The 19,844-nt window shown below is 36.6% G+C and overlaps 4 protein-coding genes and 1 pseudogene across 5 annotated transcripts; 3 read left to right on the forward strand and 2 right to left on the reverse strand.

Moving 5' to 3' along the window:
- Positions 1-5,170: 5,170 nt before the first annotated feature.
- On the forward strand, positions 5,171-7,409 carry LOC108852246 (putative anthocyanidin reductase). 2 transcript variants are annotated; one of them, XM_056999265.1, is made up of 6 exons: positions 5,171-5,419; positions 5,812-5,982; positions 6,223-6,440; positions 6,524-6,683; positions 6,748-6,970; positions 7,067-7,409. In XM_056999265.1, the coding sequence occupies exons 1-6, from the start codon at positions 5,287-5,289 to the stop codon at positions 7,230-7,232; spliced, it is 1,071 nt and encodes a 356-aa protein (XP_056855245.1). In that variant the 5' UTR covers positions 5,171-5,286; the 3' UTR covers positions 7,233-7,409. The 2 variants fall into 2 exon arrangements, with proteins under 2 accessions (XP_056855245.1, XP_018481252.1); XM_018625750.2 differs by having other exon boundaries at positions 5,174-5,419; positions 6,760-6,970.
- A 573-nt stretch (positions 7,410-7,982) lies between these two features.
- Positions 7,983-11,855, reverse strand: LOC130504641 (disease resistance protein At4g27190-like). Its single transcript, XM_056999263.1, is given in 3 exon segments — positions 7,983-8,344; positions 8,446-9,311; positions 9,313-11,855. Coding segments are annotated over 3 exon segments (3,174 nt in total). The 5' UTR covers positions 11,416-11,855; the 3' UTR covers positions 7,983-8,139.
- A 1,827-nt stretch (positions 11,856-13,682) lies between these two features.
- Positions 13,683-14,483, reverse strand: LOC130504640 (napin-1A-like; annotated as a pseudogene).
- An 895-nt stretch (positions 14,484-15,378) lies between these two features.
- LOC130504639 (protein translation factor SUI1 homolog 1) lies at positions 15,379-16,719 on the forward strand. The gene is made up of 5 exons (XM_056999262.1): positions 15,379-15,533; positions 15,820-15,900; positions 16,076-16,281; positions 16,357-16,410; positions 16,498-16,719. Exons 2-5 carry the CDS (start codon positions 15,864-15,866, stop codon positions 16,540-16,542), a joined length of 342 nt encoding a protein of 113 aa, XP_056855242.1. The 5' UTR covers positions 15,379-15,533; positions 15,820-15,863; the 3' UTR covers positions 16,543-16,719.
- A 161-nt stretch (positions 16,720-16,880) lies between these two features.
- LOC108849788 (DDRGK domain-containing protein 1) lies at positions 16,881-19,346 on the forward strand. Its single transcript, XM_018623391.2, has 9 exons — positions 16,881-17,034; positions 17,123-17,264; positions 17,340-17,460; positions 17,765-17,874; positions 18,072-18,173; positions 18,264-18,422; positions 18,577-18,633; positions 18,726-18,762; positions 18,964-19,346. Exons 2-9 carry the CDS (start codon positions 17,133-17,135, stop codon positions 19,173-19,175), a joined length of 930 nt encoding a protein of 309 aa, XP_018478893.2. The 5' UTR covers positions 16,881-17,034; positions 17,123-17,132; the 3' UTR covers positions 19,176-19,346.
- Positions 19,347-19,844: the final 498 nt, after the last annotated feature.

The raw sequence follows: 19,844 nt of genomic DNA on the forward strand, positions 1-19,844 counted from the left end.
TAGTTATATATGAAGCAGGATTCAACCGAATGTAGATAGAATAACGGAGTATGGTTTCCTAATCAAACTCCGCTAAATTCTCTTTCATGTTATGGGTGGCTGCTAGAAATAGATTGCAAACTTGTAATAAAATCCAGAAGTGGAATAATTTAGTGAATACATTATGTGTATTATGCCAAGGAAGAAGAACAGGAAACTTGTCAGCATTTATTCTTCAAGTGTCGATAATTCTGGTACGATATGGAAGGAGCTGGTTGGAGGGATTATGAAGAATAGATTCACTTTTGAACGGAATGAGCTTCTAGATGTTGTAGTATCACAGTCAAGTTCTAGATTTACATCACTGAGTTATTCATCACACAGATACACTTTCCAGGCTTGGGTGCATAGTGTATGGAGGGAGCGAAATGCTCGTAGGCATGGTGAGCAGCCAAGAGAAGAACGCGTGTTGATCAAATGTATAGACAAACTGATCAGATTGAAGCTGCTGGTAGTCAAAGGGAAAGGTCATAGTTATCTTGAGGAAGGATTGTGTGTGTGGGTTGGCTCTAGAATACAAGGTTGAAGAGTTTTAGGAGATTTTGAATTTTTTTTTTTTAAATGTAATTTGCAATTCAAAACAGATGCATTTGATGTAACAGAAGTTTTGATTGAATAGTTTTTACATTCATTCAAAAGAAAATATCCCATTTACTCCTCAAGAGTTATAGTAATGCATTATCATACCGTTTTTTTTTTCTTTTTTTTTTTGAACTAATATAGTTATAGTTACAATGATAGTTTATTTACAATTAGCAAAACTTTTTGAACAAAGTAGATATGGATAATTTTCTATTTTTTTTAAATATAGGATTTGGGTTTAAACTATTCATTGGTTTTTTTTCTTGTTCGAATTATTTTCCAAAATTATATATGTTTTTGGCATGAAGTGCTGTGAAGTCAATCAATTACTAATTGTTCACAGTGGCAATGTCACTGTACGGCTATCTCGTTCCTATACTAAGACTGCACAGTAGTTTATTCCAAATCTTACAAAATAAACCAGTCCGTCTTGACTATTGATAACGCCAAATGATAGTTAAACATAGGCCTAGTTAAACATCACTCGACGACATCTCGGTTTTGTGGGAATATACTGGAATGTGCCTAGTTTCCATCTTTCTAGTACTCTGATCTAACAGTTTTATTTGTTCATGGCTTCGTTTGATATGTTCATAACAATACTACAAATGTTTCAGTGATGTAATACTCTTTCCGTTTCCGAAATAAGATTTTTTAGATTTTATTCTTGTTCCACAAAATTAAATTTTCTATATTTTTAAAGTACATTTGTATATTTTTAAAAAATATTAATTATGATATTCAAATTGATTAAATTTATTGGTAGATATTTATTGGAAAATGTATAAAAAATAAATAGTAAATTAAGTTGTAAACATTTATTATATTTTAATAAACGTTAAAACTCTTGAAACTTTTTTTATGGAACTGAGGTAGTATATGTTTATTTGTTCATGGCTTCATTTAGTAAGATAAGAGACCCAAAACTTGAGAACTTCTTTCTATAGACTATAGAGTAAGAGGTTTATTAAGATAACTTAAAATTAATACCATATGATTTATGTAAGAATACTTTTAAGAGAACACACAACACACCAACAGAATGGATGGGCATAAAAATATAAACCACATGCTACTAACCTACTAACCTAGAAAATGAGTGTGTCGGTTTCACCTTTTGCAATATTTCACTACAGTTAAATATTTGATATTTTCTATCAGCCATGATTAGTTATCTTTATCTCCCACTAAGTACTTATAAACTTGGGAAAAAAGTAGCCATAAACTTGATTGCCTTAGGCTAGGATAAAATTCATGTGTAAAATAAAGTTGACAAGATGGGTCAAAAAGAGGTTAACACAATTAGACTCTTAAAAGATAATCCATGATTATAACATCTAAAGCCTTCTGTATAATAGCTGACATCTAAATTTTATTTATATTAGCAGCTTATTTCACATCAATGCGTACTTAGAAATGCTTTAGAAAATTAGTTTTTAGGTTTGGGCACATATACTCGATTCTCCGCTCGTACCTGCTACTCGCTCTCCGTATTTATTCTATAAAATCGAATATTTGAAGTGATCAAACCAAAATAATAAGTATTTTAAATCAAAATTTACAGGCGCAAGCTAAAATATCAAAACTTACAAGCGAAAGCTAAATACCAAATCTGTAAAAACTTATCTATTTAACTCGTTTGTATTTGTTTTTCGTTCTTAAATATTTTTTTTGTTTAAAAAAATTAGCTAGTTTGATAGTTTCAAAACTTTAATCCATTTAAATTTTAAAATTAGATGAACCATAATTTTTTTATTTGGTTTATTTTTTTGCTTCGTCTTAAAAATCAAGTTGTCGACATTTTTAAATCAGATAATAAACCAATGTATCTTATTATTTGCAATGTAAGTCAAGTGTCAAATATCTTTATATCTTTCATTATTTATCTCATTACTTGTTTTTGCTTATTATTCGCTATTTGTTTCTAAAATATTATTATATATTTAACATATTTTATCTTTTATGTATACTGTAACTAAAATCAGATAAAAATATTAGATTCAAATAAAAAGAATTTAATAAAAAAAAAGATAACAAATTGTTTTCACTTAAATACTTGATATAGCAAATATTGTTTTAAACAAGTTAAGTTCAAGTCCTAATTACAATTACTTGAACAAGCCAAACCAAGTACCATGCCTTAAAAAATTAGCAAGTCGTACTTCATTTAGTAGATGATTTTACAGAAATATAAGCAAAGTCATAGCAATGCAATGATGCCAAGTGAGAAATTCATTTTCTAGGTTATTAAATCAAGTTAATATACAACTCTGAATAACCAAGTAATACAATAACAATAAATTACACAGGATATATTCATTCATTAGTTACCAACCATTTTTAATGAAATTTCATAAAAGGTTGACAATAGTAAAGAATCAATGAGTTTTTCGCAATATATTCTCCGAAAAAAGGAAATGGAATACAACAAAAATATAAGAAGAAGAAAATAAGTAAATGACTTTTGGTTGGAAACCAAAGAAGGTGGGGAACAAGATTAACACCACAAGTGGAAAATATAGAGTCTCTATATGTATAGATGAACACTTTAATCGCTTTAGGCACATAAGGTAAAATAATATATGGTATCCACATTGTAATCGCTTAAGGCACATTGAATCATGTAACGTGGACTTTTGTAAACAGGAGGAAATATTAAAAAGAAAAAGAGTTTTGAGTTATATAGAAGTCAAAAGGGAAAATTGGGAAGATACTGGTACATCCATACTTATACTCTCTGGCTACAGGTACTGGATTCCCTAATGCGGCAAGCACCTTCCCAGGATTGGGAAGATAACGTCCAGGCTATGCTAGCTGGTATTCATGGGCTATTAGTTACTATACTCTTGAGACTATTTTTTTAAGTTACGATATATTATATATGGAGTGAAAGAAATGAAAGGAAACACTCTCAGCGTTTCAAGACAGTGGATCAGTTGGCAAAGATTATTGACAAAACTGTAAGGCAGCATATCCTATCAACTAGATATTTTGCGAAGCCGAAAATCCAAGGTTTAATGCAGTATTGGTTTGGAGCTCATATGCGGCATAGTTAGTTTGCAGGCTAATTATTTTTCTTTACACAGTTTTAATCAGATGTACATAATTATTCTTTTTCTAGTCGATGATCAATAAATTTAAAATTTCATCAAAAAGGAGAAAATTGGGCAAACATATATATCGGATCAAGTAGCAATAGTGATCATCATTAGACGGATCATCTACAATAACAAGTGAAAGGACAAAATTTCATCAGTTCACTAAAAGTCTCGACCACAGGTCCACAAACTACGTACTGACAAAGTAAATATTGCTAAATAACGACCACAAGCTAGAAGACGATATTGAAGACCTACAGTTCCTCATCAGTTATTCACAGTCTACAAAGTGATCTTAACTATTCGCTTAAACTAATATAACAACAAAATATAGTCTACAATGTTTGTCATAGAAGATGGAAGATGATATTAGCAATAAAAAGAATATTTAAAAAATGGATTTTGAAAACTGGGTTTGAAGAGAAGATTCCCTTTATTGTTGTTTGGTGGTATAGATTGAAGTCATAGATTCTTTAGTAATAATGAATATACTATAGGTTCGGTGGTTATTGTGGATTTGTGTGTTCGTATCAGTAGGTATGAAAGATAAGGCTCTCTTCTTTTCGTATCCAATGTGAAGCGGTTTATGTGTAGCTATATTGTTATCCCAGCAGTACCTATATTGTATAGCTTAAATAGATTTATGTGTACACAATGTATTGCAATTTGCAATCCAATATAGCTTAAATAGATTTTATCTTTAATAACAATATTTGCAGTAATGCAATTTGTAATCCAATATAGGTATATGTGTACATTGTGCAAATATTGTTATTAAAGATTTTTTTTTTCAAACTACAAATTGCATTACTGCTAATGATGTTTGAGATATGAATTGTTTCATTGCTGGGTAAAGTGTGGATCTATGGTCCAGCCCATGCCAGTATCTTAATGTCTTGGAAGCCTTCTCATGTGATGTGGAAGAAGTACTTCCAAGGCACTAAGAAACGCACAAGAGTTAGATGGAAATGAGGGTCATCGACTGGTGTTATTGAGTTATGTGTACACAATCTACGGCATCGAGAAATATGGAAGCGACAAATTCATGAAGGCCAAAAATTTAGAAACCGCACAAGTCGCTGTTTTCTACAGCTAGCTGTGTCTTAACTGTTCTTAATATCAGTTTCAGAAAAAAAAAGTTGTTCTTAATATTTCTTTCTCTCTTTCTTCTGTCTTATCCAGTGATGTGTCTTTTATCTTTTTTACCTTTTTTTACCTTCTCTTCTTTATATATATCAAAATGCACCATGATAACAACACCAATGTTGCAATAATCTTCTTTTTTGACTAAATGTTGCAATAATCTCATCTATCAAATGTCACAAAATGCCAAAACTAAATTAAAAAATGTGGTTGTCTACTAGTTTTCCAAATGTCAGGTTTTGGAAAGCACAATTTTGTTATAAAATACAAAAAAAGTTAACACCAAACCAGAAAGAAACAAACATGCAATATTAAAATAGCACAGACAAAAGACGGTGGTGGTATCGTTACAAGCCAAGAATTAATAATTAACACTGTAAACCCATTTTGGCATTTGAAGAAGAACAAGAGAGACAGAGAGACGATGGAGCTGAACGGAGAGGGAGGAAAAGCGACGACGTATTGCGTGACGGGTGCAAGTGGATACATCGGTTCTTGGTTGGTTAACTCTCTTCTAGAAAGAGGCTACACTGTTCATGCCACTCTCAGAGATCTTGGTACTCTCTTGTTTGAGAAAAAAAAACTGATTTCAATTTCTTGAAACTATTCGGTTAGTATTTTATATAAGTTCTTGCAAAATGTGAAAGAAAAAATTACATAAGTTCTTGCAAAATGTGAAAAAAAATTACATAAGTTCTTGCATGGATTTGAAACTATTTGTTTTTTTAAGTGTTGATTTGTAACTTGAAAGTGTTAGTATTATATTTTTTTGTTTTTTTTTTTTTAAAAGTGTTAATATGTTAATTTGAATTATATCAAATCTTAGATACTTTGCATAGAGTTTCAGAATAGTTATGAATTAATTGGTTAATTTGAATCAAAGTTGGACTGATTTGTAAAATAGCTTCGAAGCCATCAGAGTTAACCTAATAGCTTCTTCCTCTGACAGCAAAATCTCAATATTTTCAATTCAAGTGGAAACGAAACGAACGGCTTAGATTATTCCAAGCTGATCTTCAAGATGAAGGCAGCTTCGATGAAGCCGTTAAGGGCTGTCATGGGGTGTTCCATGTCGCGGCTTCCATGGAGTTTGATATCTCACCGGATCATGTTAATCTAGGTACAACCTTCTCCTTGCACGTACCGTTTTAATTTATCTTCTTTTTCACATTGTCTTAACCGCTATCAACCAGAATCTTCGGTTTAGTACTAATACTAGAATGTTATATATGACTTAATCCCCTCAAGCCTTGACCATGATCTGGTGAAACCTATGTCAATGTAAATATGATGTAAATGATGCATAAAGTCTCGTGTCAAGATCAAAGAACACGTAGGCTAACCGGGTTTTGAATCTCAGAGAGTTATGTCCAGAGCAAAGTCATTGACCCGGCGATGAAAGGCGTACGGAACGTACTTGGTTCTTGTCTAAAGTCAAACTCAGTCAAGAGAGCTGTCTTCACGTCATCCATCAGTACCCTCACAGCCAAAGATGAGAATGAACGGTGGAGATCAGTCGTAGACGAGACTTGCAAGACTCCCATTGATCATGTACTTAAAACAAAAGCAAGTGGATGGGTAAATACTACTATTACAATAGTACAGTTCACTACATGACTTAGGCACGTTGTAAACAACTTTAGAGTTTGTGCGGACGACAGGTTTATGTACTATCGAAACTAGTATCAGAGGAAGAAGCATTTAGATATGCAAAAGAGAAAGGAATGGATCTTGTTTCAGTTATTACAACTACTGTCTCGGGTCCATTTCTTACTCCTTCTCTCCCATCAAGCCTTCAAGTTCTCTTGTCTCCAATAACAGGTGTTTGTGTGTGTGTGTGTACGTATTTATTCTTGTTATCAAATATAAATTAAAATGTAACCAGTTTTGGTTTTAGGTGACTCCAAGTTGTTTGCGATACTATCAGCAGTGAACAAAAGAATGGGTTCGATTGGTTTGGTGCACATTGAAGATATTTGCATGGCGCATTTGTTTCTTATGGAAGAACCAAAAGCTGAAGGTCAATACATATGTTGTGTTGATAATATTGATATGCATGAGTTGATACTTAAGCACTTTTCTAAGGAGCATCTTTGTAAAGTTCATAAGTAAGTTCTTGAAATTTTACAATCTTCAGTTGCGACTCTTTTCTTTTGTTTTAGACAAAAAAAGTTCACAAATTAGTTATTATTCTTGGTTTATAGGGTGGATCTGGAAGAGAGTCAAAGTTTGATGAAGCCTATGATTTCTTCAAAGAAGTTGAGAGACTTGGGGTTTGAGTACGAATATAGTATTGATGAAATTATTCGTCAAACCATTGATGCGTCCATCGATTTTAGGTTTCCTACCTTGGACCACAAGCTCAAGTAGTAAGAGGCTTGTAGTTTTGATCAGGCCATAGTGATAATCAAGAATCTATTGATCATAAAGCTTCTTTTTTTTTGTAATTCCTACAAGTTGTTTATTTAGAAGGTTGTACTGTGTACTGCCAGTGCGAAACCGTTAGCCTATTTGGCTACAATACAAATCTCCCTGATTCGTTTCTCCTACCTTAATGTTCCTTCCACACTTGAGATACCGTCAAACCATGGGCCAAACATGTATATCACAGCACAGGACGGTACACCAAAGCATGATTCTAACTTATGAGTGGTAAGTAGGTTAAACAATCTTTTGCTGTCTACAACTCACACATGTACATTACCGGATTTAACTGATGTTATGACATGTTTAGAGGGTTACATGATATGTATTTGGCTGGATATTACCGGATTTAACTAACCTATCATTATATGACTTCTCTCAAAACCGTTTGAACATTTAAAAGTCTTTCTCTCAGACCTACTGATTGAGTATTAGTCACGTGTGTAAATAGAGATGAAGTAGCGCATGTTGGGCGTCACTTCGAGCTAGGAGGGAGAGAAGCGTGTCGCCCATCAGACGGTCCACGGATGAACGAACTACTTGGACTGGAGTGGAGGTTGTTGTAAAAATCTCTGTGTTTCTTTCTTTCCAAACCAAGTAGATTACAGCTTGGTGGAAAGTAGCTTCAACAGCTTTTTTTTTTCATTCTTTACCTCTTTGTGGCATAGTTCTTGAATATCTGTTGAACTCGTGATGTATAAACATACTTTCATAGAATTTGAATAGAAAAACAAATTTCATGTTTACTTTCATTGCACGGAGTCGAGTAATAAAACAATCAGATATACACAAGAAAGGAGAAACAATCATCCGAGAATTCCTGAGGTGGGAACACCTTCAAACCTGTTACTATTTAGCGCCAACAACAATCACAGATTATGAAAACCATCAACACATATTTGTTAGTTGCCACCAAGATATGTCCTGCATAGACGATGGTGAAGTCCACCAACTGGACCGTAATGTTTGGTCTGCACGTTGCTTGATACTGACCTATCCCTGGCACAAAGAAAGCTCTTGACTCAAGCCTTTGAGGACATCTCGTGGCTCTTGTTTTTCTGCAAAGTATGTCAATCAAAGCAGCAAACCCAAGTTTACCACAATCTCTTACATTTTCTTGATAAAGAAATTAATAAAGTGTGAGAAAACGGACTACTACGTCTTGAATGTTCTCTGATAACAAGTAATTCCAACAGAGTCAGTTAGCTTGATTCCGTCAGCTGGTATGAAACGAGTCTGAAGGGTTTCTCTCGTGTTGTTAACATCCCAAGTTAAGTTGTTCCACCAGTGTGTTTCTCCTCTTACTTCTCTGACCCTGTGAGCGTTATTTGAGCTAATGGGTAGATTCTTGAGAAGGTTGCATCGTATCACTTCCACATGTTCCAGACATCCCCATGACACTTTTTGGCTACATAAACTCTTCAACTGCGGAAGATTCCTTAGCTTTATGACACGCAGAGCAGGTACCACAGAAGCAGAGGTTGGAACTTCCCCTGGAGAATAGTCGAACAGCTCCTGAAGCCTTTCACAAAAGCTAACATGTATCTCTTGTAGGTTCGGCAGGAAACAGATGAAGTTCCCTAATGAGAGAAGGCATTTGAGCCGGCTACATCTGCTGACTTCTAGATGTTTCAGTGTCTCAAATCTCAACCCCAGGTGACCAACGAGCTCTCTAATGGTTCCCAGGTTTACACGACGCAGATGAAGTTCTTCAAGGTTAGGTATAAGATCCAGCTGTGCAACACATCCACCAGCGGGTCTTATACTTCCACCAAAACCCTCTACCGTTAGAGATCTCAACATGTTGAAGCTACTCGTGCTATCGATCACCAAGTTCTCCAGCATCTCATTGAGACCCCAACAATGGTTCATCACTAGAGAAGTTGTCTTCGTTAGCAACCATCCAATGAATGCTTCTGAAACATTGAGACTACTAATTGTCACTCTCCGCTTGTCATGTCTAGAAGGTAAAGAGTTTGCTGTTGGACCGATAAACAACTGAAACTTCTTTAACCTTTCTATCCAAGGAATTGTACTCAGGGGAGAGAGGTGGGACACATACAACTCTGATTGAGAGGATTGATAAACGTTGGAGGCAAGCAATCTCTTCAAGTGTTGCTTGCCCTTCTTGAGTTTGTCCTTGGACGCCCCAGTGGAAATGACTAAGGGTCATGTCTAGAACCTCTAAACTTGACAACTGTGGGATGGTTCCTGCTGGAATGCTTTCGAGGTGATGTGTACGGGAAAGGTCAAGTAGTCTCAAGCTCTTCAATGTTTCCAACCCTTTTGGTGTTTCCTTTATTGGAGTGGCACAAAGATCCAGAACTTGAATTTTTGCCAAGCTTTCAAGAGAAGGAACTTCTTCAAGGTAGTAGCAGTCTTTCAAGATGAGAGATCTGAGTTCATGAAGCTCGCTGAGGGAATGGGGTAATGACTTTATGCGTGTCCCACTTAGATTCAGAATCCGAAGTGCTGGGAAAGATATCAAGAACCCCACAGGCAACTCTTCCAGGTGAAAGTTTCCATGTAGCAGCAAAGCTGAGAGTTCAACACACTCTACCACTTGATTTGGAAGCCTAGTAAGCTTATTATTCATCAAAGAAACTCTTCGGATAGAAGGAACAAACTTCTCATGTGGAAACTCGCACAAGCCTATACCAGACATGACAAGAGAGTGACTACCATCTCGTGAGGAAGACATGACCCAAATGGCAAAATCGCGAACCACATCATGCATCTTAACCGTGTCACCATGAGCACCCTCTTCAAGTAAGCAAGAGTCTTTCAGATTCTCTGCCAGAGTGATTCCTTGGTTCATTAAGTAGCCATGGTTTTGTGTTTCATCAATGAATCCTTCGGCAATCCAGTACCTCACGAGCTCAGCTACTTCTATGGAGTAATCCTCTGGAAATAAGGCACAGAAGAGGAAGCAAGATTTCATATTTGGCTCGAGCAAGTCGTAGCTCAATTTCAAAGGCTGGTAGATCTTTTCTTCAATACTCTTGACATAAGGCACCGAACTCTTGAGTTCTTCAAAGGCATGTTCCCACAGCTCGACCATCTTCTTCCCTCGCATAGCCATTCCAACCGTGATGATAGCCAAAGGCAATCCACCACATTCCCGAGAAACCTCTTTTGCTATAGGTTCAACACAATCTAATCTAGTTACTTCTCCAGCGTTTTTACAAAACAATTGCCAAGCTTCTTCTTCACATAAGCAATCCACTCTGAAGTCAATATCCGTTTTGATGCTCTGGCAAACCTCTAAAAATCTAGAAGTCAAGACAATCTTTGAAGCCTTGTGTATATTTGTGTCTGGAATCCCCAACTGGTCTAGATCAATGGGTTTCCAGACATCATCAAGAATGAGAAGAAATCTACTCACTTTCTCAAGCCTTCCATATATCCGTTTCGCCAGCGTTTCCTCGCTTTCGCCTAGTTTCACTTCCATATCCAATCTTTCAGCGATTTGCTTCAGGACCCTTCCCAATTCAAACTCTTTTGAGACTGTAGCCCATATCACCATACCCAAAGGCTGCGTATCAGCTTCTTTCCATAGCTTATTGTTCAGTTCCCTGACTAGTGTTGTTTTCCCAACTCCACCCATGCCCCAAATACCCATCTTTTGAACATCATCTCTCATCAAACAGTTTAGAACTTTGACTAACATCTCTGATGCTCTTGTTTGATCAGCGATGGAGGGTCCAAGGATTTTTTCAACTAGAGATCTGCCTTCAAAAGAGAATATGTCGAGAAGTTCTACGCCTTGCTTCTGAAGCTTCTTGACTTTCTCAAGAACTACCGCGAGTTTTTTACTCCGCTTACATCTCAAGGACAGAGCACATGAAACACGCCCTTCCTGAATTGAATTTGCTTCAGAGACAATCTCTTCCACATCTCTTAGCCATCTCCTCAGTTGCACATGCAAGGACTTCCCTTTGATCTCCAAGGTTTTGAGGTCTTGTTCCACTTTGTCCTGAACATCAACAAGGCCATTGAGCGCATTCTCTAAAGCTTTGATGTTTGACTTGAACCGGATGGTATTAATGGCTCGAGTATAGGTTGATCTGGATATACCACGCCCTGCCTCTGCCAAGAAAGAACCCAAAGCTGAGCCCAGACAATCCATGACAAAGAGTTTCACAGAGAGATTTATAAAAAAAAAAGATAAGAAGGAATGACAATAAGAAATGTGAGGAACCACTGATCAAATATCAACCAGATAAAACCACTACGAGGCACCATTGACTTCTTAATGGGTCTCCTTAGTATAGAAAGGATCAAATAAAAATTATGTTGACACTAGATGGTCTTCATAAATAAATAACAAGACTTTGATGTTGATGCCTTTGATTTAGCCATCTACGAGTTGGCATTTGAAGTTTCCAACAACTTTACTTGAAGACTTATTCCTCGTTTTATTTTAAAACTTCTAGCAAGACTTTGGGTATATTCATCGAAACTTTCTAATTGGTTGTTGAACTTTTCAGAAATAATAGAAACTCTTATTTGGTTAACTCGTGCTTTAACACTAGTTCAGACTTATTCAACTTATCTTCTTTCAAATGTCAACTTAGAACCCAATCCCACTTTCTAAGAAAGATAAAAAAAGAAAGAAAGAAATATGAAGTACTCACAAGTGAGTTTGCAGTCTTTTCTCTGTGCCTTTTCCAACCTCACTGCTCAACTTTGGAACGAAACTTTCTGAATCCCGTTGCTATTTCATAAGTTTTTCAGGGCCATGGAGTCATCTGCTCGGCATTGGAGAACCATCAGCTCTCCCTTTGGACTGAGTTATCTCTTAAAGGACGCAATAGATCAGCATCTTCCCTTTCAGTTCCTTAATGTGAGAAACTTGGAGAGGAAAACAGAAGGCTGAGATAACTGTATATAACCCCCCACCTTTAGTTTCTTCAGTCATTCATGCTGTAAATAAGAACAAAAAGCTAAGTGGGTTTAACAAGGGATTGTCTGAGAAACTTATTGAACACTCATATATATGTATATCTGCAAAGAACCATGTACGAGCTTAGCCCCAATGGATTATTTTAGGAAGTCCCTAACTCTCACAAGCTACCTTTAACAACTAAAATCCACAATAACAGTTAAGTCTATCTAGATGCTAATATTTGCCTCTAACTAACATACGTGACAAGCTCGAGCTGGAAACTATGGCAAGCAACGAAATATGTTGTGTGGATATATATCCATATTGATCTAACCGATGGCAAAATGCATCAAACTCGAAACACCCCTGACAGTATACAACAGGAAAAACGAAAACCATAGCTAACTCAATCTTGTTCCTCAAACACCTAAAATCTTAAGCAAGAATCAACCACATAAAGTATAGAACAAAAGCAGCAGAATCAACTTGCATTCTAAACCCAGAAAGCAGCTTAAAGCAAAGGAAGAAAGGTTACATTACATATCATTTGCTCACTGACCGTTTCCCTGGAGCTGGAGAGCCATAAACTGTGTGGCAAAGAGATAGTTCCTTCGATGTTATTACTAACAAACACTGTAAGCAAATTCACCCAAGAGAACTAAAAGTTTTTCACCATTTTCATCGTTCCAAAACCCAATTTTACTAAACACTTCGAAATTCGATCAAAATTGAAGTTTTTAAACCATAAACTTGACGATTATGATCGAGAATCCAGAACTTTACTTTTGGGAGCTGATTTCGTTACGTAAACGGATGAAAATAACACTGTACAATATTGTGGGGAAGGTTCTTCTCGTAAAGAAGAAAATTTTGTATTTGGACAATTTTTAGCCCATTACGTTTTTTTGGGTCCATAAGCGTGAATGGCCTTTTTTGGACCAAAAGAAAAGGGTGAAAACTATTCTTTTAAAACTCAACTTTTTTTCCAATAGGAACAACAGAAATGAAACTAGGTCGAATATTAGCCCTGCTTAGGTTGCGATTCTGATGCTAATGTTTGTTAGATTAGACATCAACCTTCCTCAACTGGTGAGTCTCTGTAATACTCCCTCTCAAGCCTCATAGCAAGGGTCGATGCTTGAATGGCACACGTCAAGGTTAACAATATAGGCAGTCGTCGGATTATGTTTCTCCCTAAATTTGGTCACTAGTTACTGTTTGTTTTAAACCTGTATAGATATTAGCTTGTATTAACCTAAAGAGTCTATTTTCTCCACTTTCATCTTTGTATAAGAATAATTTATGTGTTAAAAACAATACATTAGTGCTCTAAAATCAATCGACAAGCATTAATAGAGTATACTAATCATATTATATTTGTTAAGTATACATCACCATATATAAGATCTCTATTATTGGTTTTGTAATCTATTTTGGTGCAAAACCTAGTAAACATCATACTTGATACACTTGAACAAAAAAAAAGTAAAACTTATATTTTATTACGGAGTAGTGCTTATTACATTAGCCTCAAGCTACCATTACACTAATATTTTTTTCTGATAGTAACGCACGATGCCTATGTGTTGTTAAATATACATCAACAACCATATTATTGATGATCATCGTGGGATAACACTAGCTAGGATTTAGTAAGGAGGAAAGAAAGGGATGGCAATGAAGGGACATGTTCCAATTCGTTGCATGTTGCAAACGTTAGGCAAGTTCTTAGCGATCTTATAGATGCGGGTCGACTGGATTGGTCCGTGCTGTCCCTGCATCCTAACTGCTTTGGCTGCTTGTTTCAAAGTAGGGCAGACGCACTCTTGGTCTTCCTGGTACAGCTCGTTACAGCATTGCTGGCGTAGCGACGGCCCTTGCTGAGGACCCCATTGGTTTTCGCTGAAGGGTGATCCCGCAAGTTGCTGGCGGATCCATCGCTGGCAAGCTCTTAGGTGTTGCTCTTGCTGAAACTCCCTCTGTCATTTCCTTGGTGGACCGAATGGGTTTGTATCGTCATCCAATTCGACGACGGTGCGGTAGATGGATGCGTTGGTGAGGAGGACGCAGAAGGCAAGAGTTGCGCATACGAGGAAGAGCTTGGTAGCCATTTGCTATCTGTGTGTGTGTTTCTTGTGTTTTGGTTTTTGAGTGAAGAATGTAGCGAAGGGTTGGGTGGGTATTTATGGACAAGATAGGTGTTATGCATGGAGATCACGTGTAACATTGCATGCATGTATTTGTGTGTTTTTGTGAGAGAGAGAAGCTACAAGGTTGTTGTCGGGATTAGATGTTGGAAACTCGAGTGTAGAGGAATGACAAGTGATGAATAACACCTGCATGTTGATCTTGTCTTGGATTTTAATTAATACTTAAAAGCAAAGCCGGGTGATAACGGTAAAGAATTGATCATCATTAATGAATACTCAATAGAATAGTTACAGAATCATAACATTCCATTCATAGTGATATTATATTTCATCGTGTTCCTCTTTTCCATTACCTACACCGACCATATACACTCATTATAGGATTGGATATGTTAGTTTAATTGGATTTTGGTTGTTTAGAGTTGAATCTGGTTTTGCCTTATTAGTTATTAAACATCTACTTGTTTAACCTGAAATTTTGTTTTCCTATCATCAGACGGCTTTCTATATACTATACGGAATTTGTAACTATATATATTGACAATTCATTACATTTTGACTAAAATTATTTTGAGAATAAAAATCTATCATGAGCCAGCCGAACTATATACTAGATGTTAGTTACGGCAACCATTTGTTTGTGTGTGTGTGTGTGTGAGAGAGAAGGCCGATGTCTGAAGTGAGTGACAAGTGATCAACAACACCATCAGTTTTTAACATTTAGACCCCAAAAAAACAACACCAGCAGTCCTCCGCGTCTGCATGCTATGTGTTACTTGTAGCTCATATTCTGACATGTCCGAATATTAACATCATTTATGGTAGCAATAACAAATACTTGAACATTATTAATATATTATTTTATACCCGTATTTAACTAAAGTTAAACAGGAGATAACAATCATTTCTAGCAAAACGATATCTTGTATTATGTTAATCAAGTAGCAAACTATACATTTTTCCAACAAACACCAAGAAATCAGTTAAGTCAAGTAAGACTGGGAGACGTCTGAAGGCCAAGCCCACGCAGAGGACAAGTATGAAGCCCAAACCCACCGAGAGATAGAAGATATATTTTCCGACCAAAATATCCACTCATCTCCTCCTCTCATTACTTTTGTCTGCACCGAAGCAAAAAGTTTCAGACTATCCAAATCCAGGGTTTCTTCTCCTACAATCAGATCATCGAAACCCTACTTTTCGAATCAGGTAGATTTGTGCGTTTTCGTATGAATACTGCCTTTGATCTGTCTCGAGCTTTTGTTTATGATCTTTTGGATTTGCTGTTGTCTTTGCAAAAAAAAAAAAATTCAATGATTTTACATATGGTCACTGGTTTTGATGTTCTGTTGTACATCATTTTCTGTAATTTAACTGGATATTTGCTTAACTAGGTTCCTGTGATATGATCAATATATTGAATTTTTGATGAAGTGTGTTCTTTACCCTTATGAGTGTGCTAAATTCTTATTGTAACGTTGGTCTTCTTTCTCAGGTCTTAGCTTCTCCGTCGTTTGCCCCTCAGATCAACAAAGTTTCATGTCTGAGCTTGATTCCCAGATCCCTACTGCCTTCGGTAAAGTTCCACTTTGATCTATAGTCTACCTCTGATCATCTGCCTCATAAGTCTATTTCTTAGATGTTTGGTAACAGTTTAATATTTGGAACATGGGCTTTAGTAAACGTTTATCATGTGGGAATATTAATCTGAGCTAATTAGTGTTTTTTTTTTTGGTTTTGATTTATGGCAGACCCGTTTGCTGATGCGAATGTTGAGGACTCAGGTGCAGGAACAAAAGAGTACGTCCACATCCGTGTGCAGCAGCGGAATGGTAGGAAAAGCTTGACAACTGTCCAGGGGTTGAAGAAAGAGTATAGTTACAGCAAGATACTTAAGGACCTCAAGAAAGAGTTTTGTTGCAACGGAACAGTGGTTCAAGACTCTGAACTCGGACAGGTTCGTGTTTTCTTTTTTCAACATTAACGTGGGTCAATTACTGTCTTTAATAGTGTTTTGTGTGTAAATGTGTAGGTTATTCAGCTTCAAGGAGACCAGAGGAAGAACGTCTCCACGTTCCTAGTCCAGGTAATGATCGCATTCTCACTGACAAAGCTAAACATTAAAAAAAACATTTTTGCATTATCTCATTTCTTTTACTTTTTATTGGAACAGGCTGGGCTAGTGAAGAAGGACAACATCAAGATCCATGGTTTCTGAGCTGCATTGTCCCTAAGTCTGTTTGCCTTATATTCTGTTATTAAGTGTGTATCACTTTCACTATTGTTATCCTTCCCTTTCCAAAACATTTCCTCAAACTTCTTCTTTGATCTCTTGTTGCTGCTTGGTTTGTTTCGATTTAGACTCGGTATGATATTAAGAGACTATCTTTGTGTACTTGTTTACTACTTGTTTAATAAATAGATATGAAATTGTTGAATAACATATTCGTGTTTTGTAACTTCAGAACTATACAAAAACAAAAGGACCATTGATCCAATAGACTCCTAAAGTGAACCGCTAATCCATGAAAGACTCTGATGGCGCCCAGAGGGTTTGGAAAGTGTGGTAAATTACGAGATTAACCTCCGCGTTGATTGTTTTCTCTAATCGAGAGTTCAGCAATCCTCGAGTCGAGAGCATGGTGGTTTTTTTGTAGGTTAAACTACGAATAGAGAAGACAACAAAAACGTGAAGAGAAACGCAATTTAGGTTACTTTCCGAAATATCTGAATCAATTCAATTTTAATTTTCAATTTTTCATCATCCTCGTTTGGTTTCGTCTACATCTCGATCGCAGGTAAGAAGAGATGGAAGAGATGTTCGCTCTGATAGTCTCAATGATTCTCATAGCTGCGGTGATACCCTTGTTCTTGTGGAAACAACGTCGGGTAGACAGTAGTAGTAGTAGATCACGTGAGGAAGATGCAGCACCTCCGCTGGTAAAATTTCTCAACTTTCCTTTCATTGTTGGACGAAATGGATTTTGACTTTTTTTTTTTTATTATTCGACGCAGGTTCAGGCGCGTGAAAACGTGGGACGTGCTACTGGTGGTGGTGGTGGTGGGCGTAGAATGCGTCGGAGACCTGCAGCTTCTGCTGCTGCTGCTAGCTCCTCTTCTTCATCAAACGTTCAAGGTTTGTGCTTTACAACAGCCTTCTCTCTCTCTCTCTATCATAAAGCTTCCAACTTTATATAAATAAAAGACATGGGTTGTTAGATGTCTCCAACTTATACGTAATAGTTGGAGACAACCGTATGTTCAGGGGGTGTTAGTGGTAAGAGTTTCCTATATAGCCAGGGAGAACTCGAAACCAGTGACTCGAGAATAGTCAAATAGTTTTTTTAGTTTCATTTGTTCACCTTGCTGTAAATCTAGCTTAAGATAACTGGGAGGGTATATTGGAATGATTTTTTTTGGGTACCAATGTGAAAAAACAGAAAATATCAGTGGGAGTGAAGATGAGGATGAAGATGAAGCCGGTGGGAATCAGGCCAGAGCATCAAAGAAGAAAGAGAAGAAGCGACAAGAGCGAGAAGAACAAAGACAGGTGGGGCTAACAATCTCTTATCTCCATAAAATTCTTCTAATATTTTATCAGAAAATTCTGCAAGGATGAGAAAATTCTAGACCAGTTACAGAACGAACTACGGAAGCTTTACATTGTAGCTTCAGAATAGAGCATTGGTCTAGTACGTAAATTTTTAGACTTTCCTGATCAAAATATGTTTGTATTGTCTGGTGAAGGCTGAAGAAGCTGCACGGGAGTCAAGGAGTACAAAACAAGATTGGTATGCAGAGATGCGGAGGAAGAAGGACGAAGAGCGTGAGGCAGAGGAGCGGAAGTTGGTGGGTCAATTGAATAATATATATCGTTCTGTTTAGGCCTCCTTCTTTAGAAACGCTGAACTTAGCTAATTGTGACAATTTTTTATGTAGGAAGAAGAAGAAAAAGCACGACAAGCCAAGGAAGAAGAGGCAGCGGCGTTAGAGTTTGACAAATGGAAAGGAGAGTTCTCAGTCGATGCTGAAGGTACCACAGAGGAAGTGGAAGGTGGGAATCAAGATTTGCTTTCAGAATTTGTTGAATACATTAAGGTATTATATCTTCTTGAATAACCATTATAATCTTGATTCCGCGAAACCGAAACAAAACTGACAGTGAAGTATAGATAATACAAGTACTGTCTCATCCCATAACAGTGTGCATAAATGTTGAGCCTTCCTTTTTTGCTTGGTGTTGTGATTGCAGAAACAGAAATGTGTTCCACTTGAAGATCTTGCAGCAGAGTTTCATCTAAGAACTCAGGTATCATCTGGCTACTACATCTTCTATCTCACAAAGAAATGAATACGTTTTGTCATTGTCCTATAGTCTGATTTCACTATTTGTTTCTATAGGAATGCATCAACAGGATCGCCTCGTTGGAGAGCATTGGTATTATCTCTCTCTCTCTCTCTCTCTCTCTATCCAATCATAAACTAGCATTCGTCTCGCAGTCTGTTGTTTAGTATGTTTATAATAAGCATGAAGCAATATGAAAGCTTGATGATTATGTATACATACATTATACATACATGTGTAACCGTGATGGGACTCTTGAGATCTGAATGCCTTGTCTTTTTTTTTTCAATTCAGGGCGCCTCTCGGGGGTTATGGATGATAGAGGAAAATACATTTACATATCAATGGAAGAGATGAATGCGGTTGCGGATTATATCAAACGTCAAGGAAGAGTTAGTATCTCACACCTAGCAAGCAAGTCGAACCAGTTCATCGACTTGGAGCCCAAAGTTCAGCATGAGCTGACTGAAGAAATCAGCAGCGTAGAAGAGATCTCGGTTTCTTAGTTCCTTGTTCGCAGTTTCTCTCGTCCTTTGTCGAAAACAAGAGTAAGAAAAAAGTCTTAGAGGACTCGTTGTAACTTGGTGTTTGGTCATACACTGACACTGACCACCTTGTTCTGATTTTACTAGTTTGATATACATACATCCATATATGCAGAAGTACTTTAGACTCAATTTTCATATCCAAATGCATCTACTTAATTTAGAAAGATTCTCAAACTTGAAACATTTTTCAATTATTTCGATTTGAAATTGGAATTTGGTACAGTTTTTGTCAGGTCATGTTTACACAAATTTGACATCAGTGTGATATTACTTTACGTTTTGCTCTGTTATCTCCAGAGGAACAAGGGAAAACAGAGGAAGAGAAAACGGTTATATCTACTTTTCTCTTTCTTGCGTCCTAAGAAACTTAGGAAACGAGGTAGAGATGAAGATCATCTGAACCTAGTATCCTTCTATTACCTTGCAGATATTTGTTTGTACTTTGTAATAGAATCATTATCAAGACTTACAGACAACAAGTCAACTCCTGTTACTTCTCTCGCAGATGATGGATGACATGAATCATGATTATAATGAAATGCTCATCGGAGTCTTGTAACGAAATACACCTACAACGGTGAGGTTAAGCTAGGGACGAGGAGCATCTCAACGTATAAAAACGACACC

The sequence above is a fragment of the Raphanus sativus genome, unplaced genomic scaffold, assembly GCF_000801105.2.
Source record: "Raphanus sativus cultivar WK10039 unplaced genomic scaffold, ASM80110v3 Scaffold1713, whole genome shotgun sequence".
Taxonomy (NCBI): Eukaryota; Viridiplantae; Streptophyta; class Magnoliopsida; order Brassicales; family Brassicaceae; genus Raphanus; species Raphanus sativus.